The 18,226-nt window shown below is 44.2% G+C and overlaps 1 protein-coding gene across 2 annotated transcripts in view; it reads right to left on the bottom strand.

Annotated features, from left to right (window-relative positions):
* The window catches only part of aff2 (AF4/FMR2 family, member 2), a 473,840-nt gene that overhangs the window by 134,546 nt on the left and 321,068 nt on the right, over positions 1-18,226 (bottom strand). For both annotated transcript variants that reach the window (XM_080187812.1, XM_080187813.1), the window contains exon 8: positions 3,299-3,350. In XM_080187812.1, the coding sequence (XP_080043938.1) occupies positions 3,299-3,350 (52 nt within the window). The remainder of the gene's footprint in view (positions 1-3,298; positions 3,351-18,226) is intronic.

Raw genomic sequence — 18,226 nt, 5'->3', positions numbered from 1 at the left:
TGCATTCAAATTCCATTATCTGCTGAAGCGGGATTTGAACCCAGATCCACAGGACGTTAGTTGAGTTTCTGGATCAATAGTCTAGGAATAATACCAGGAGGCCATTGCCTCTCCGAAGGACCTGAGATTGTGAAAGGCACTTCAGAAATGCCAGTCCTTTTTTTCACTGTCAGATACACGGGGCACAGATAACCTCCTGGCATCAAGTTGAAACATGGTCCATTGTCGCCAGAAGCTAAATGAGAGACTCCTTCTGAAATTCATGTCAGAATACAAATGCCGGTCTCGGCAGGAGGACTCGCAAGATTATCAGTAGCTGTGTCGTTCGATCAAATCAATCAAGGACAATTAACAGAGGTCAGACTCCACAATGTTTAGATCATGATTTTCTACCTGTCTTAAGTCAAACTTTTTAAGTCTGGTAATGTAATCGTCACACACACTGGCAAAGATGTCACACTGGTCACTAAATGGTGAATAAGCCTCGGATATATTTCTCGTCTGTGCTTCTTGTGTTGATGTCAAGTCCAATCAATTTCCAGTTAGGAGATGAGCTGAGGATGCCACTTCCATCGTGTCTATACACTCGGGTTCTGTGCCCACAGCTTTGTTCTGTTCAGCTAGTGACATGGCACATATACATTTAGAGAAGGGAATGCTTAAAGGTCTCATGCAGTTGCCACATTCATTAAAGTTTGAGGAAGGCAGCGAGCTCGATGTGAATTACAGTAAATTGTAAGAACAGATGTTGACTGTAATTAAATCAATTTATCTCCTCCTCAGATCTGCAAAGCTGACAGCTACCTCCAGCATACCTTAGGAATGGTATCTCTTTGTAGATCATCAGGTTGAAGCTCACCAAGTGAAAAATGTGTTGGGTTGATATTTATTGGACACTATCAAGGTAAGTTTGCTGTGTTAGGCACAGGCCCAGGGTTCTGCGTTTGTTTGTGTTTCTGGAAAAAACCTTGCACCCAAATAACCATCTCAAGGCAGTGAGGATCGATAACTGTTTATATGGAATAAATGGAAATGAATTCCAGAGTTAGCCTCTGATTTCCTATCATTTGAGGCTCGCCGCTAACTCGCAAGTAAATAAAAGAGAAATGTGCGTTTAATAGGGTTCCTGTTGCCATTGTAAATGTCATGTGCAATAAAGCCTTGCTTTGCAGCTTGTGCATAGGTAGCAGGCTATACCATCTGCACTTCACTCTTCTTAATTATACATAATTAAGTCACTGGGTGACATTTCCTCTCATTTTATGACAAGAAAGGTTAAGTGCCTTTATTTTTGTCGAATTTAACAACCGCTAATTAAAAATGGAAGATTCTGTAAAACCAGGAATCAACATCAGAAATCACAGGACATAGTTAGAAAATTACTCCTCTCCACCTCATGCGCAACTACATTTCCAACCCAATACATTCGGGGTGAATAGGTTAGGGAAGACCAAAGGTCGCAATTTTAAATTAGGCAGATCCAGATTCGATGTGAGGAGCTGGTTCTTTTTCCAGGGAATAATGGATGCTCTGGGACAGACTGGAACCCCGTGTGGTGGATATTGGTTCTCAGTATTGCTTCAAACTGGAGATTTGGGTTGGAGTGCATCTTCTATGAGACGTAGGTACTGAACAAAATTTTCTTGGCTAGGATTTTCTTATGGGCTACTTCTGATGGCTGAAGGTGAAGGCATGGGGTGTAGGGTGTGCGATAGGGGCAGGAAGGAGACAGAAGGGAAGTTTCCAGGCATTCCCCTCCCCAAAATTGGGCTATGTTTTTAACTGTTTCTCCACCTCCCATTTACAACATCACAATAGTGACTACACTTGGGTGTCGCTGGCTGTCAGCATTTATTGCCTATCCGTAGTTGCCCAGGGATAGTTGAAATTCAATTACATTGCTGTGGCTCTGGAGTCACATGTAGGCCAGACCAGGTGAGGATGGCAGATTTCCTTCCCTAAAGGACATTAGTGAACCATGTGGGTTTTTCTGACAATCGACAATGGTTTCATGGCATCAGTAGATTCTTAGTTCCAAACTGAATTCAAATTCCACCACCTGCCGTGGTGGGATTTGAACCTGGGTTCCCAGGATACTAACTGAATTTCTGGATTAATAGTCCAGCGATAATACCACTAAGTCATCGCCTTCCCTTCAAAAGTACTTCATTGGTTGTAAAGCTCTTTGAGATGTTGGCTGATAGTGAAAGGTGCTGTAATATAAATAAATACAAGCCTTTCTTTTCATTCCCAGGAGATTACATGGCGTTGGGTGGGAGATGGAATGTGCGTATTATAATGCGTAACTATCATAATTTGTATGGAACATTCCATATGGGAATCTTGTCCATCATTGTTTGTAAGTTTACAAATACTTGTCAAGTCTTTAAGAATCTCAGTGATTGGGTTTGAACTAAGACATAGATTGAGTATAGCTGTTTTGCTGAACGGTCAAATCTGGGAAGCTCCTTCAAGCCACTGGAATATCATCCAGATCAATTTGCAAGTCAATAAAGCAAAAGTCCTTGCCTCTGGTTCAATATCAAATCATGGGTTTTCACTTTGAATTTAAGGATCACCTCCTTCAGGGCATGCTTGTAACCCACACAGAAGAATAAAGAAAAGCATTTGACATAGACAGGTTTAAGAGTTCTCTGTAACCTCCTCCAGTGCTGCAGGCCTTTGAGATCTCTGTTGTCTTCCTAAGTTGCATCAATGACAATTCCCGATGGTGTTCATACCTTCAGCTATGTGGGCCTCAACCTTTGGAATTCTTTCCCTAAACCCTCCTGTCTCTCCAGCCCTCGATCAGGTTTCTAGTCCCCTGGCCTCTTTTTTTATTCATTCGTGGGATATGGGCGTCACTGATTGCCCATCCCTAGTTGCCCTTGAACTGAATGGCTTGCTAGGCCATTTCAGAGTCAACCACATTGCTGTAGATCTGGAGTCACGTGTAGGCAAGATCAGGTGAGGTCAGCAGATTTCCTTCCCTAAAGGACAATAGTGAACCAGATGGGTTTTTCCAGACGATCGATAATGGCTTCATGTTCATCAATAAATTCTTAACACCAGATATTTTTTATTGAATTCAAATTCCACCATCTGCCATGGAGGGATTTGTACCCAGGTTCCCCAGAACACTAGTTGAGTTTTTGGATAAATAGTCGATTAATACCTAGTAATAATACCACTAGGCCATCGCCTCCCTCTTGGTCATGTGGCCTGCTGCCAAATTTCTGTCCAATGGGGGATTTTACTTCGTTAAAGGCACTAGGTCAATGCAAGTTGTTGTGCTTACCTGTTCGCTGTCATCCTCATCGCTGCTGAGTTTCAGGTCATCCTCCAGCATCCTGCAAGAAATAAAATGAATGATAGACAATTGTATGTTGATGAAACTAAAGAAGGAGACCAATTGGTCCATCATATCTATGCCAACACTTTGAAAGAGCTTTCCAATTACTCCCACTCCCTTTCCTGATAATGCTGCAAATTCTTCCTCTTGAAGAAGTTATTTAATTCCCTTTTGAAAATTACTATTGAATCCACACATTGGTTTCTTCAAGGTGCTCCGGTTTCCTCCCCTACTCCAAAGATGTGCAGATTAGTTTGAATGGCCATACTAAATTGCCCCCCTTAGTGTCAGAGGGATTAGCAGGGTAAATACATGGGGTTACAGGGATAGGGCCTGGGTGGAATTGTTGTTAGTGCAGGCTTGATGGGCTGAATGGCCTCCTTCTGCACCGTGGGGATTCTATGATTCCATGACATGTGGTGGAGACCAGAATGAGGGGGCAGTTTAAGAATAAGAATCTAAGGCTGAGATGGAGAGAACTCTTTTCTCTCAGAGGACTGTTTGCAGAATGCTTTATCTCAGAGAGCAGTGAAGGGTGGATCCACAACCTTGATCTTATTGAAGAGCAGAACTGGCCCAAATGGCTGTATTTTTTTTTTATTCATTCATGGGACATGGGCAACACCAGCTGACCAGCATTTATTACCCATCTTCAGTTGCCCTTGGAGGGCAGTTGAGTGTCAACCACATTGCTGTGGCTCTGGAGTCACATGTAAGCCAGACCAGGTAAGGACGGCAGATTTCCTTCCCTAAAGTATATTAGTGAACCAAATGGGTTTATCCAACAATGGTTTCATGGTCATCAGCAGATTCTTAATTCCAGATATTTAAAAATTGAATTTAAATTCCACCATCTGCTGTGGCAAGATTCAAACTAGGTCCCCAGAACATTAGCTGAGTTTCTGGATGAATGGTCCAGCAATAATATTCTAGGCCAATGTCTCCCCTGCTCCTAAATTCAATGGTCTTACGTTCAAGGGCAGTTAGGGATGGGAAACAGATGCTGGTCTTGCCAGAGGTGCCTACATTCAATAAAAGAATAAACAAAAGGCTGCAGTAACTCTATTATTCATAGACCTAGAGCAAGAAAAGATGCTTTGAGTGTATAAGATTAAAGGGTGGTTTAGTTGAGGTGTTTAAGGTGATGAAGGAGTTGATATTGTAAAGAGATAGCAACTATATCCTCTGGTGTGAGATTCCTGAGCAAAGAGCCAAAGCCTTAAAATTAGGCTCGATGTTAGACGCGTCTTCACACAAAGTGGAGTGGAAATGTGGAAAAGGTGACCCCAAAAATCCTGTCAGAGCTGGAAGTCGATTGAATATTTCTGAACTATGATCAGAAACTAAACAAAAACAATGACTGTGACCTGACTTTCTGTGTTGGCTTATTATAAAGTGATGGTCAGAGTTGTTGTCCAAAGGTTATGAAGGCTTGTCTGGAGTCCTCGATCCTTCTACAAAGAAAATAGTTAATAACTGATAGTTATTCGGAAATAAATAAAGAATTGGTGACCAATGTTATTCAATTGGATGGAAGTCAAATCTCCATCGTCATCAAGTTTTCAAGGCAAGGGTTCCTATTTCAGTCTATTTGCTCTTGGGCTAGAATTATAGGCATGATGTGGAGATGCCAGCGTTGGATTGGGGTAAACACAGTAAGAAGTCTCACAACACCAGGTTAAAGTCCAACAGGTTTATTTAGTAGGAAACGCCACTAGCTTTCAGGGTTTGCCCCTTTGTCAGGTGAGTGGGAGTTCTGATTGCAAACCTTGTGATCAGAACAAACTTTGTGATCAGAAGTCCCACTCACCTGGCGAAGGGGCAAACCCCGAAAGCTAGTGGTGTTTACGACTAAGTAAACCTGTTGGACTTTAACATGGTGTTGTGAGACTTCTTATGAGGATTATAGGAACAGGAGTAGTCCATTCAATCCTTTGAACCTTGACTTCCAATCAGCTAAAGCATGAGTGATCTGGAGGTGTCACCTTTTGGATAAGACATTAAACGGAGGCCATGTTTGCCCTCTCAGCTAGATGTAAAAGATCCTATGGGGGGGATTTTAATAGCCTCATTGGAGCATGAGTTCTGGCCCATGGCTTTATCTCAAATAAGAACAGTAGATTATCTCCAGTGAATCTTCTCATCAAATAAGTAGTATTTTGGAATTTCTGTTTTAAATCCTTTCTCAGGATTAGAAAAGCCAATATGCAGAGTGAGTAGGGCTGGAGTGTAGGAAGCTGAAGGGTGACCTTATAGAGGTCTGTAAAATAATGAGGGGCATAGACAAGCTAGATAGTTAATATCTTTTCCCAAAGGTAGGCGACCTAAAACTAGAGGGCATAAGTTTAAGGTGAGAGGGGAGAGATACGAAAGTGTCCAGAGGGGCAATTTGTTTCACACAGAGGGTGAGAGTGAGTGTCTGGAACAAGCTGCCAGAGGTAGAAGTGGAGGTGGATACAATTTTATCTTTTAAAAAGCATTTAGGTAGTTACATGGGTACGATGGGTATAGAGGGATATGGGCCAACTGTTGGCAATTGGGATTAGCTTAGGGGTTTAAAAAAAAATGGTGGCATGGACAAGTAGGGCCAAAGGGCCTGTTTCCTTGCTGTAAACCTCTATGACTCTATAAGCCTTTAATCTATCTCCTTGCTTGCTCCAAAAAACAATTCAAATCCAAATGGTCCGTGAGAAAGAGACAACAAAATTCAAGGCAACAAGAGCTGTGGGACTATTTTCACCAGAACAAGTTCAGTAACTGAAGGAGTTGACCCAAGAATCTCTCAGGCCAGCCAATAAGTTGTCAACGATGCTGATAACTCAGAATATTATTTTAAAGCAGGAAGTAGCAGGTAGGTCAGCATTTGCAGAGAAAAGATGCCAGCATTTATTAACCATCCCTAGTTGCCCATGGAGGGCAGTTGAGAGTCAACCACATTGCTGTGGCTCTGGAGTCATATGTTGGCCAGGCCAGGTAAGGACAGCAGATTTCCTTCCCTAAAGCGCACTGCAGAGGTGAATGAGCAAATGCCCTGCAAACTACTCAAATAAAAAAGCAGGAGATTAACTGGAGATTCTGCACATGTGGACTACTTTGACTCAGGGAGTACCTGAAGGAAAGAACACTGCAACTTTCAAAGGAACAGTGGGTAAATATTTGAAGCAGCGAGGTTTTTAACAAAAATTCCCTTGAGATGTGAGCATCACTGGCAAGGCCAGGATTTATTGCTTATTCCTAATTGCCATTGAGAAACGAATGATGAGCTGCCTCCTTGAATGGCTGAAGTGCATCTGGTTCTAATGTTCTGATGGGAGAGTGCTCCTGCAACACCCTTAGACAGAGACAATGGCATTCCATCAGCATGAGCCTGAAGAAGGGGTTGGTTCTATTTGTCCCTGTGTAGAAGTCTCACTCATTCAGTTGCAATCCTGTTGCAAATTTGTTCATATCCATTTAATGAAAAGCTCCTCCAGAATGCTTTGTCCTGATCAATCCCTCTATTCTTCAAAAGCTTGCTCCAAACTCTTTTATTTGACAGTGTGTTTCAGCCATTTCCCACCCTCTCCTACAGGGGAGCGATGTATTTGGTTCAGTTAGCCATTCTGCACCTCTCCCTGATTTTATTCTCCTTTGAAAGTTAAATTGGTCCAATCCCCATCCCACCAGTTTCCCTCTGGGGTAGTCAGTTTAATATTTCCTCCTCGTTTCCTCCCTAATGTCATCAGTGGTTCAGTGGGCGGCACTAAGTCAGAAGGCTGTAGGTTTAAGACCCAGACTTGAGAGTTGACCACAAAGTCAAGGCTGTCATTCCAGTGCCATACTGAGGGAGTGCTACACTGTTGGAGGTCATGTATTTTCATAGAATCATAGGACAAAACTGTGCAGAAGGAGGCCATTCAGCTCATCAAACCTGCACTGACAACAATCCCACCCAGGCGCTTATTCCCGTGACCCCATGCATTTACCCTGACTAATTCCCCTGACATTGAGGGGCAATTTAGCAAGGCCAATCAACCTAACCAGCATATCTTTGGACTCTGAGAGGAAACTGGAACACCCAGATGAAACCCATGCAGACATGGGAAGAATGTGTAAACTCCACACAGACAATGATCCAAGCCGGGAATTGAACCCTGGTCCCTGGTGCTGTGAGGCAGAAGTGCTAGCTATGTGTCACCATATCACCCCAAACCTTTGACTAAGGTTTGAAACCAAGATTCAGTGTATTTTCTCAGGCGGATGCGGAAGAGGAACAGAGTTTTTCTCAGCATTCTACCTGATATTTAATTCTCAACCAATATCACCAAAATAGATTATCAATCATTTATCACATTGTTGCCCATGGAAGTTGCTGTGCATAAATTGGTTATCTCAGGGGAGGCGATGGCCTAGTGGTATTATCACAAAATTATTAACGCAGAAACTCAGATAATGTCCTGGGGACCCAGGTTCGAATCCCGCTACAACAGCTGGTGGGATTTGAATTCAAATAAAAAAATCTGGAATTGAGAATCTACAGATGACCATGAAATAATTGTCGATTGTCAACAAAAACCCATCTGGTTCGCTAATCTCCTTTAGGGAAGGAAATCTGCTGTCCTTACCTGATTTGGCCTACATGTGGCTCCAGACCCATGACAATGGGATTGTGGCATGATGACACAGTGGTTAGCACTGCTGCCTCACAGCGCCAGGGACCTGGGTTCAATTCCCAGCTTGGATCACTGTCTGTGCGGAGCTTACACATTCTCTCCGTGCCAGCGTGGGTTTCTTCTGGGTGCTCCAGTTTCCTCCCACAGTCCAAAGAAGTGGATTGACCATGCTAAATTGCCTCTTAGTGTAATTGCCAAGATGTGTCTGTTAGGGGGATTAGATGTGGGGTTACAGGGATAGGTTGGGGGAGAAAGCCTGGGTAAGATATTCTATCACTGCAGACTTGATGGGCCAAATGGCTTTTTCTGCAAATTAGGCATTCTGTGACTATCAACTGTCCTCTGAAATGGCCTAGCAAACCACTCAGTTCAAGGGCAACTAGAGATGGGCAATAAATGCTGGATAGCCAGTGATGCCTGTGTTTCATGAATGAATAAAAAAAAATTCTTCCATTACGATGACTACATTTCAAAAAAACACTCCAGTGGCTGCCAAGCACTTTGGGATGTCATGAGGTCATGAAAATCAAGTTTTTCTTTCTGGTGTTAAGTGCAGTGTGATGATGCACCATGGCAACACAGATCCAACCATCCGCATTCCAACATGGCCACTTTATCTTGTCTTGTTTCTGCATTCAAGCATGCTAACTGTTTGCCATTTCAAAGAAGAAGGAAAAAAATCACAGCATGGGTGTCACAACGCTTAGCATTGCTGCCTCACAGCGCCAGGGACATGGGTACAATTCCCACCTTGGATGACTGTCTGTTTGGAGTTTGCACGTTCTCCCCATGTCTGCGTATGCTTCATCCAGGTTATCTGGTTTCCTCCCATAGTCCGAAAGACGTGCAGGTTATGTGGATTGACCATGCTAAAATTGCCCCTTACTGTCAGGGGGATTAGCAGGGTAAATACATGGGGTTATGGGGATAGGGCCTGGGTGGGATTGTTGTCAGTGCATGCTTGATGGGCGAAATGGCCACCTTCTGCACTGTAGATTCTAATGAAAACCGAATTTACAATGAATCCGCCAATAAGTAAAGCAGGCAGTGCAGAGATATGAACTTGTTTGTAAACTAATCAAGTGTTAGTGCAGGTTTCGCACAGTGAGAGGAAGGGTTGGATTAAAGGGGGGGGGTGTTTCTAATTCGATTACATAAGGGTAGGATTGAGGCTGAAGTGCCACTCGTTACGAAACAATTAAAGGAAGATTAGGGTTGCAAAAATAAATCGACTGAACTGCAGTTACTTCAGATCAGAGTTGGCTGTGTGTGCTTTCATCCTGTGACGAGTAGGCCGATAAACGCTGCCTTTGCTGTGACTGAGAGGAAGCAGGATTGAAGCTTTGGAAACATCTCTCTCTCTCTCTCTGCCCCCTTGTGTCAGCGCAACTCTGGCCAAGAATCCCACTAGTTCATCACTGGAATAACAGAGACAATCTGCCTGCAATGGATTCTTTTGGGCGCCAAAAGCAATTAGTGTAATTACAGTTTAAAACAGCTAAGGTAATCCCGTAGTTGTTTAGATGCCACCTCACCATCAGCTAGAGCATTTAATTAGTTGCCTCCTACTTCTTATTATTTCCCACGTTGGATGAAATACCAAAAAAAAACTAATTGTCTCTAAACTTGGAGTGAAAGAAATTATCCTCAGAAACAACAGTGCCAAAGCCAGATTCTCTTCGACCTTTGAAGATGTTTTATTTATTTATTAGCATCACAATTAGGCTTACATTCACACTGCAATGAAGTTACTGGGAAAAATCACCTAGTCGCCACACTCCGGGTACACTGAGGGAGAATTTAGCATGGCCAATGCACCTAACCAGCACGTCTTTTGGACTATGGGAGCAAACCGGAGCATCCGGAGGAAACCCGTGCAGACACGGGGAAAATGTGCAAATTCCACATAGACAGTGACTCAAGTCAGGAATCGAACCCGGATTCCAGGCACTGTAAGATAGCAGTGCCAACGACTGTGCCACTGTGACCTCAATTGTCCTTTCAGGGACAGAAAGCAGGCAGGACAAGTGGTTAGCACTGCTGCCTCACAGCGCTAGGGGCTCGGATTCAATTCCCGGCTTGGGTCAATGCCTGCGTGGAGTCTGCACATTCTCCCCATGTCTCCATGGGTTTCCTCCGGATGCTCCGGTTTCCTCCCACGGTCTGAAACGCGTGCTGGTTAGGTGTACTGGACATGCTAAAATTGCCTCCTCACTGTCAGGGGGATTAGCAGGCTAAATACATGGGGTTACGGGCAGGCTCGCTGGGCCGAATGGCCTCCTTCTGCACTGTAGGGATTCTATGATTCTCCTGACCATTTACCTGCTCCTGCCTCAGCCATTGACCGACAATTTTGAATTAGGAGCTGACAAATGATGGGGTAATTTTAGCACGTTAAAGTAATGGCTCTCTCATTGGCTGGGGTGGGCTGCGGGGGAGGTGGGTTTGCTTGAACATCCCACCTGTTCTGTTCTCTACCATGTCAGCATTTATGCTTGGTTACCCCGCCCTGCTGTGGTATATGTCCACCTGCTGTGAGAGATAAAGGAGGCGGGTGGGTGGAGAATATTAGTGACAGTTCGAATGGCAAAAATAAGGAGGCTTGCCTCTTTAGACCTGCCAGTTGTTAACATTGTGCGGTAAAAGCAACCATCTCAGACCTCCCAGGGACACCCTCCTCCATTGTATTCACCGAGAGAAATGATTCCACTCTCTCCTGTTTGTTCAGGTCACCGCTGAAAGAAGCCCTGTCAATTTAAAAAGGGCCCAGATTCCGTGCGTTCAGCCATGAGTGGCAGGACTGTCCGTCCCCTTTTATTTCTCGCTCTTGTTGTTTTTAAAATCGACCACCCATCAGAGCCAAATTGCCTTTTAACTGTCCTCTGCCGGCTCTTTGTTTGCCTGGTAATGACTGTCGAGTGTTAACATGAGCTATCACTTCAGCCCATTTAACTTGCCTCAGCTTGACAGCTTCACAATGGCTCCTCTGCCACTTCACTCAGCCCCTGTGATTTACCAGGAGGGAACGTGCGAGAGACCGGCTGGGCCCATGTGTGGAAGGGTCTCCTTGCGAGGGTCTTCTCGAGTTTAAAGTGCGCTCGAAGTGAGGGCCCGGGGAGGGAACTGGAAACCCCCGCGGCCCACTTAATAAAAAGGCCTCGCAGAGAATGTGCAGACTGTTCGCCCTTTGCAAAAATGAGATGTTAAATGAACCCAAAGTCCAGCGCTTGATTGCTTCTTGTTAAAGCAATGCCTTGCTCACATGGGACAGCTAAACTTGACCGTCTGTCAGTAAGAGTGCTCTCACACCTGGTTTTTGTACAATTCCTGCTTTGTATTAATTCCCACACAAGGGCTATGTGAAAACACTGTGCAAAACGTCCAGATATTATTACAGCAATTTACTTCTCAGATGTCATAAACTATATTATTTTTCTTCTCCTCAAATAAACAGGCCATTTTTTTTTCTTAATGATTGAAAGATCTGGACAAAATGTCTAAATTGGGGGGGTTTGGGGAGTAGGGTTTATTTTTATGGAATGCTGGAAATTAGGATGGAACATTCACTGTCTCCCGCCTGCTTCCTTTCTGTAAGATGGGAGTGTGAGCTGGAGGACCATTTCAAATGGGGGTCACCATGGCCTTGCCTGTTGAGGCTCAAGGCCCAGCTGAACTCATTTTCAGATGGCCTATAAATGGCTGGGCAATTTATCTGCATAAACCACACTCTTACCAGTGGTCGAATAATGATATCAAGTGACAAGCAGCTTAAACAACAGGGAGAACTGGAATCACCTCCACTAAAAGGATAGGAAATAGCTTTAGCTTTTACTTTCACAGGCCCAGGCATGTGGCATTGTTTTGGCCTGTAGAGTGCCCTCTCCAGCAAGTCCTGGATTTCTTCCCTTTGCCCTCCCTCCGCTGTCCACTGTCCCACTTACTGCCCCCACCACACCCTACCAGTTCCTGGGTCTGACCACAAGACTTAGTTGAGCCATTTTCCTGTCCTGCCCAAAACCACACAGAGACACAATGGTTGGCACTGCTGCCTCACAGCACCAGGGACTCTGGTTCAATTCCCAGCCTTGGGTCACTGTCTGTGTGGAGTTTTGCACATTCTCCTGGTGTCTGCGTGGGTTTCCTCTGGGTGCTCCGGTTTCCTCCCACGGTCCAAGAATGTGTGGATTCGGCTGATTGGCTATGCTAATTGACCCTTAGTGCCAAGGGGACTAGCCAGGATAAACGTATGGGGTAATGGATCGGGCCTAGGTGGGACTGCGGTCTGTGAGACTCTTTGGGCCAAATGGCCTTCTTTTGCACTGTAGGTATCTATGATTCTGACCCGTCCCACGGATATCAATACGTAGTTTCAACTTGTATTTTTCGAGGCTCCAAGTGCTGGCTTTGGGATATGATTGGAGGTGGGGATCAAACCTTCTCCCCATGGCTACAACCTGTTCCAGAGTGGAATTTAAATTTCTCCACCAGCGAAGGAAAATCAATCCATTTCCAGTTGAACCGTGAGCCTCTTACATCCCGTCCTGCAGTGTCAGCCATGGCTCTTTGGCTGATGCACTCATTTGTGAGTCCACGAGTCTTGGCTTCACGTCTTATTTCAGAGATTTGAGCATGAGGTCCAGGCTGATTGGTCGCAGACATGATCTCAGACTCCTCAGCATTGACTCCATCCCGCTCCCTGACAACATGCCGAGGCTGAGCCAGACTGTTTGCAAACTTAGTGTCAGATCAGATCATTAGATGAGTTTCTGATTAAAGATCTGCATCAAAAGACCACATCTTTCCATCCATTTGCTGAAACCCTCATCACTGTCTTTTGTTGCATCCAGACTTGAACATTCCGATATATTCCTGGCTGGCCCCGTACCTTACACCGTCCAAAGTTCTGGAACTAACTTTCCTAACAGCACCATCAGTTTTTGTGGATTTATCTGCACAACATGGATTGCAATGGTTCAAGAAGATGGCTAACTGCTTCTTAAGGAATTATGTATGGGGAGTAAATGCTGGTCTAGCCAGCAATCGTCCATTTATGGTCATCTAAAACTCTGCTCTCTGTATCCTAACTCACACCAAGTCACCCATCATCCCTTGTGCTCACTGCCTCACATTGGATCCAGTTAAGCAATGCCCCAATTTAAACATATTCATATGAGGTGGCACGGAGAGACAATGGTTAGCACTGTTGCCTCACAGTGCCAGGAACCAGGGTTCAATTCCGGCCTTGGGTGACAGTCTGAGCGGAGTTTGCACATTCTCCCCGTGTCTGCATGGGTTTTTTCTGGGTGCTTTGGTTTCCTCCCAGAACCAAAGATGTACCAAGTTAGGTGGATTGGCAAATCGTTCCTTTAGTGCCCCAAAGTATGTCGTTTGGGGGGATTAATGGGGTAAATGTGTCGGGTTACGGGGATAGGGCCGGGGGGGATGATCTGTTTGAGATTCAGTGCAGACTCGATAGGCCGAATAGCTTGCTTCTGCACTGTGGGGACTCTATGATTAAACCTGTCCTCTCAGGTAGACCAAAAAGATCCCATGGCACTATTTGGAAGACGAGAAGGGCAGTTCTCCCTGAGCCAATATTTATCCCTCAACCCAAAGTGAATGAAATAGAGGATCTGCCTATCGTAACACGGCTGCTTAAGGAATCTTACTGAATGTAAATTGGTTGCTGTTTCCTACTTTGCAACAGTGACTATACTTCAAAAGTGCTTCACTGGCTGTAAAGCGCTTTGGGATGTCCTTTTATACTCTGCCTCTTCAAATACGTATCCAATTCCCTTTTGAAATGCTCTTGTCAATAGATATTGAGACATTTGTAAGTGTTTACTCTGTTGCGGCTGTTTGAGAGAGCTGCTATTATGTTGTCTGGCATTAATGGAAGTGCTCCACTTACAAAATGCTTGACAAATAATATTAAAAGTAGGCCTTGGCAGCCAGATGGGTGCCGTATGCCAACATCCTGTGGCACAATGCATGGCGGGTCCTCACTCTCCCAGAAGGTAGCTTCCCTAAGCCAGCTGGGGCCATCAGGGTTGCCACCATTTGGAGGAGATATACTTATTCATGGGTCAGGAATCAGGCTGAATCCTTCTCTGAGTATCCAACTCACTTGGCTGATGCAGATTTGGGCAACGGTACTTAGGAGAGGGTGGGGTGTGATGGGGGCTTATGATAAAAATGTGAGGAGAACAAACACAGCCAAGATGTTTAAATTATAATAACAGAACTCGGGTTACAGATGCACGCAGTGCTTTTTCCAATACATGCTGGTGTATAAGTTATTATTCCTTGGCCCTTCTAATGAGTCTACCAGAAAACTGGGAATGCTTTCAACTACCCTCTTGTTCATGTTATGAAATGTGTGTTTTTTGGCACTTTTGGGATGAAACCAATTCCCAATGTGACTGGTCAAAGGTCCTCAGCAAAGCAGATGGGTAAAAAAAAACAAGTTGCATAAGATTTTCCAAAGCTCCTCTCCCAGCCCAGAGCCAAGCTTGGCATGAGCTCCGATGGGGAATCGATATCACGGCTTTCGCAATATTCAATCGAGAAGCCACATGTTGCTGAAAACCAACACATGCCACAGTATCCAAGATCTCCTTGGGTGGCATGGTAGCTCAATGATTAGCACTGCTGCCTCACAGCGCCAGGGACATGGGTTCCATTCCTGGCTTGGGTCACTGTCTGTGTGGAGTTTGCACATTCTCTCCGTGTCTGCGTGGATTATAACACCCACTCACCTGACGAAGGGGCAGCCAGCGCTCTGAAAGCTAGTGGCTTTTGCTACCAAATAAACATGTTGGACTTTAACCTGGTGTTGTGAAACTTCTTACTGAATTTCTTCCCACAGACCAAAGGTGTGCATTGTCCATGCTAAATTTTCCCTCAGTGTACCTGAACAGGTGCTGGAGTGTGGCAACTGGGGGATTTTCACAATATCTTCATTTATGTGAATGTAAGCCTATTTGTGGTTAATAAATAAACTTTAACTTTTAACTTTTTTCTGAAGCAAGCACCTCCCGCCCCACCTGCTCCCCATTCCCCACAAAGCAACAGATCTACCTCACACAGTTACCCAAGGAATTGTCAGCCTTTACTCAGTCAGTAGGCCTCTCACCTCTGATTCAGAAAATCATGGGTTCGAGTCCCACTTCAGAGGCATCAGCATCAAACACAGACGAATGCTTCCAATGCAGTACTGAGGGAGTGCTGCATTGCCAGAGGTGCAGTCCTTCAGGTGAGAGATTAAAACCAAGCCCCATCTGCCTTCTCCAATGGATACAAAAGATCCCATGGCACAAGTCTAAAGGAAAGCAGGAGAGCTATTCCCAATACCCTTGCAAATGTTTATTCTTCAACCAGCATAATTGAAAAAACAATTACCGATCATTATAACATTGATGTTCATGGGATCTTGCTATGTGCAAATTGCCTGCTTAATTTCCTGCCAATACTAGAACGATTACATTTTTTAAGAAGTACTTATTTGGTTAAAATTACATTTTATTTATTAATCACAAGTAGACTTACATTCATACTGCAATGAAGTTACTGTGAAAATCCTCTAGGTGCCACATACTGGCACCTGTTTGGGTACATTGAGGGAGGATTTAGCATGGCCATTGCACCTACCCCGCAGATCTTTGGACTGTGGGAGGAAACCAGAAGAAACCCACACCAACACGGGGAGAATGTGCAGAGTCAGCACAGACAGTGACCCAAGCCAGGAATTGAACGTGGGTCCCTGGAGCTGTGAGGCAGCAGTGCTGACCACTGTGCCATTGTGCCACTCCCATGGATCTACAAACCATGGAGTCATAGAAAAGTTACAGCACGGAAGGAGGCCATTCAGCCCACATTGCCTAAGTCAGCCCGGCAACACACAAGTGACCTTTCTCAACCCACCTTCCTGCACCCAACCCGTTGTTGCATTCAGTTATACCAAACTGCTATGAAGCCAATACAGTGGGTGCACCTCAGGGACTGCAATTGTTTAAGAAGGCACCTATTGTAGAGCAGCTAGGGTTTGGGCAATCCTCACATCCTATAGAGTCATAGACTCATAGAGGTTTACAGCATGGAAACAAGTTGCCATGCTGTAAACCTCTACAGGGAGTTGGTCTAACTTGTCCATGCTGCCCTTTTTCTTTTAAAACACTTAAACTAACCCCAATTGCCCGCATTTGGCCCATATCCCTCTGTACCCATCGTAACCATGTAACTACCGAAATGATTTTTAAAAGATAAAATTGTACCCACCTCTACTACTACCTCTGGCAGCTTGCTCCAGCCACTCACCATCCTCTGTGTGAAAACCTTGCCCCTCTGGACACTTTTGTATTTCTCCCCTCTCACCTTAAACCTATGCCCTCTAATTTTAAACTCCCCTACCTTTGGGAAAAGATATTGACTATCTACCTTGTCTATGCCCCTCATTATTTTATAGACCTCTATAAGATCACCCCTCAGCCTCCTAATGCTCCAGAAAGAAAAGATTCTATTCAGCCTCTCCTTATAACTCAATCCATCAAGTCCCAGTAGCATTCTAGTAAATCTTTTCTGCACTCTTTCTAGTTTAATAATATCCTTTCTATAAAAGGGTGACCAGAATTGCACACAGTATTCCAAATGTGGCCTTACCAATGTCTTGTACAACTTCGACAAGACATCCCAACTCCCGTATTCAATGTTCTGACCAACGAAACCAAGCATGGCGAGTGCCTATAAATGATTCATTTTTTTAAAGCTATAAAAGGTGCCAATTGTTTGACTAGTATTACCTGCATCCCCAAACCTTTAGTATCCATTTTCTAGAGCAGAATATGAATTAAACAATTGTGGACATGGAGAAAAAAAATTATGTAATGTTGTTTGCAAGTCGAGGATGTCCAGATTATAATTTTCCACCTTATAACAATTATTATATCGTAAACGTCATCTGAAAAAAAAACTCTTCTTTAAGAACTTTAAACATTAGAGATTACAAGCTACAATTTAAAGTCTTAAAGATAAAAACCGATAGTGCTATATTGCATCCCCTGTAAATCCTATCATACCAAACTATAAAAAAACTCAATGGACTGCTGCTCCTTTCATTCCCTTTATTTAATATATAAATATTATCCTTCAGAGCTGTGGAATATCAAGCGTGATTAGTCGTTAATTTTAACTAGCTGGGATTTAAATCAATTTATTACTTGAAGAGACTCCTTTTTTTTAATCCCTGTCCTCCCATTGACGCCTCAGTTAGGTAGGTCTTGCCAAACACACACAGTCCTCCCCCGCCAGAGCCCACTATTATTGCTCCAATCGCATTCTGCATTCATCGAACAGATCTCAGTTCCAGCCTGGCATCAGCGCAGATACTGCTGCCTCAGAGACCAAATTGCCAACCTCCAAACAGCTTGAGGTCACGTCAATGACAGAAACTTATGACAAGCAGCGGCAAGCCCGGAAAGCGACTTCAACACAAAACCTCATCTGACGTACCCAGTGCAGCGCTGAGGGAGTGCTGCACGATTGAAGATGCTGTCTTTCAGATGAGAAGTTAAACAGACACTTGAATGGACCTAAAAGACCTCATGATCATATTTTGAAAAAGAGAAAGATGAAAGCTGCATTTCTATAGCGCCTTGAAAAACCCAAAGAGCTTGATAACTGATTATGTACAGTTGAAGCGCAGTTACTCTTGTAATGTTGGAAATGCAGCAATAAATCTCAGCAAAGAGATAAACGATCAAATAGTCTTTCATAGATGTTGTGAGGAATAAATGTTGACCAGGAAACTGGGGAGGAGCTCCCACATCCTCTCCCTTGAAGATAGTTCTTTTCACATCTTCCTGAGAGGGCAGAAGAAAGGCAGGGGAGTGCTTCCCTGGACTCAAAGGACATATTGATTGGGATTCTCTGGCTATTCATGCCCCAGCTCCACTGCCGGACAGAATGGAAAATTTGGTGCTCAGCCAACTCTCTGCTCACTGTAGTGGGATCAAAGAATTACCCCCATGGCGAGGCTGGAGCTTTCCTACAAATTGTCCGGTCATTATTTTGCCGCAAGTTACCTTGTGCAGTTTAGCCATTGCATTTCTCAGAATGACTCTCTTGAAGAAGTATTGATTGACTGCAAAGCATTTGGGACCTCATGAAAGTTATGATATAAACGCAAGTACTTCTTTATCTTATACATGTAAGAGATTGATGAAGT

Source organism: Carcharhinus amblyrhynchos, chromosome 4, assembly GCF_965287045.1.
Source record: "Carcharhinus amblyrhynchos chromosome 4, sCarAmb.v2.hapA, whole genome shotgun sequence".
Lineage (NCBI taxonomy): Eukaryota > Metazoa > Chordata > Chondrichthyes > Carcharhiniformes > Carcharhinidae > Carcharhinus > Carcharhinus amblyrhynchos.
Note: the sequence above shows the minus strand (reverse complement) of the source record. Positions and strands in the feature narration are given on the sequence as shown.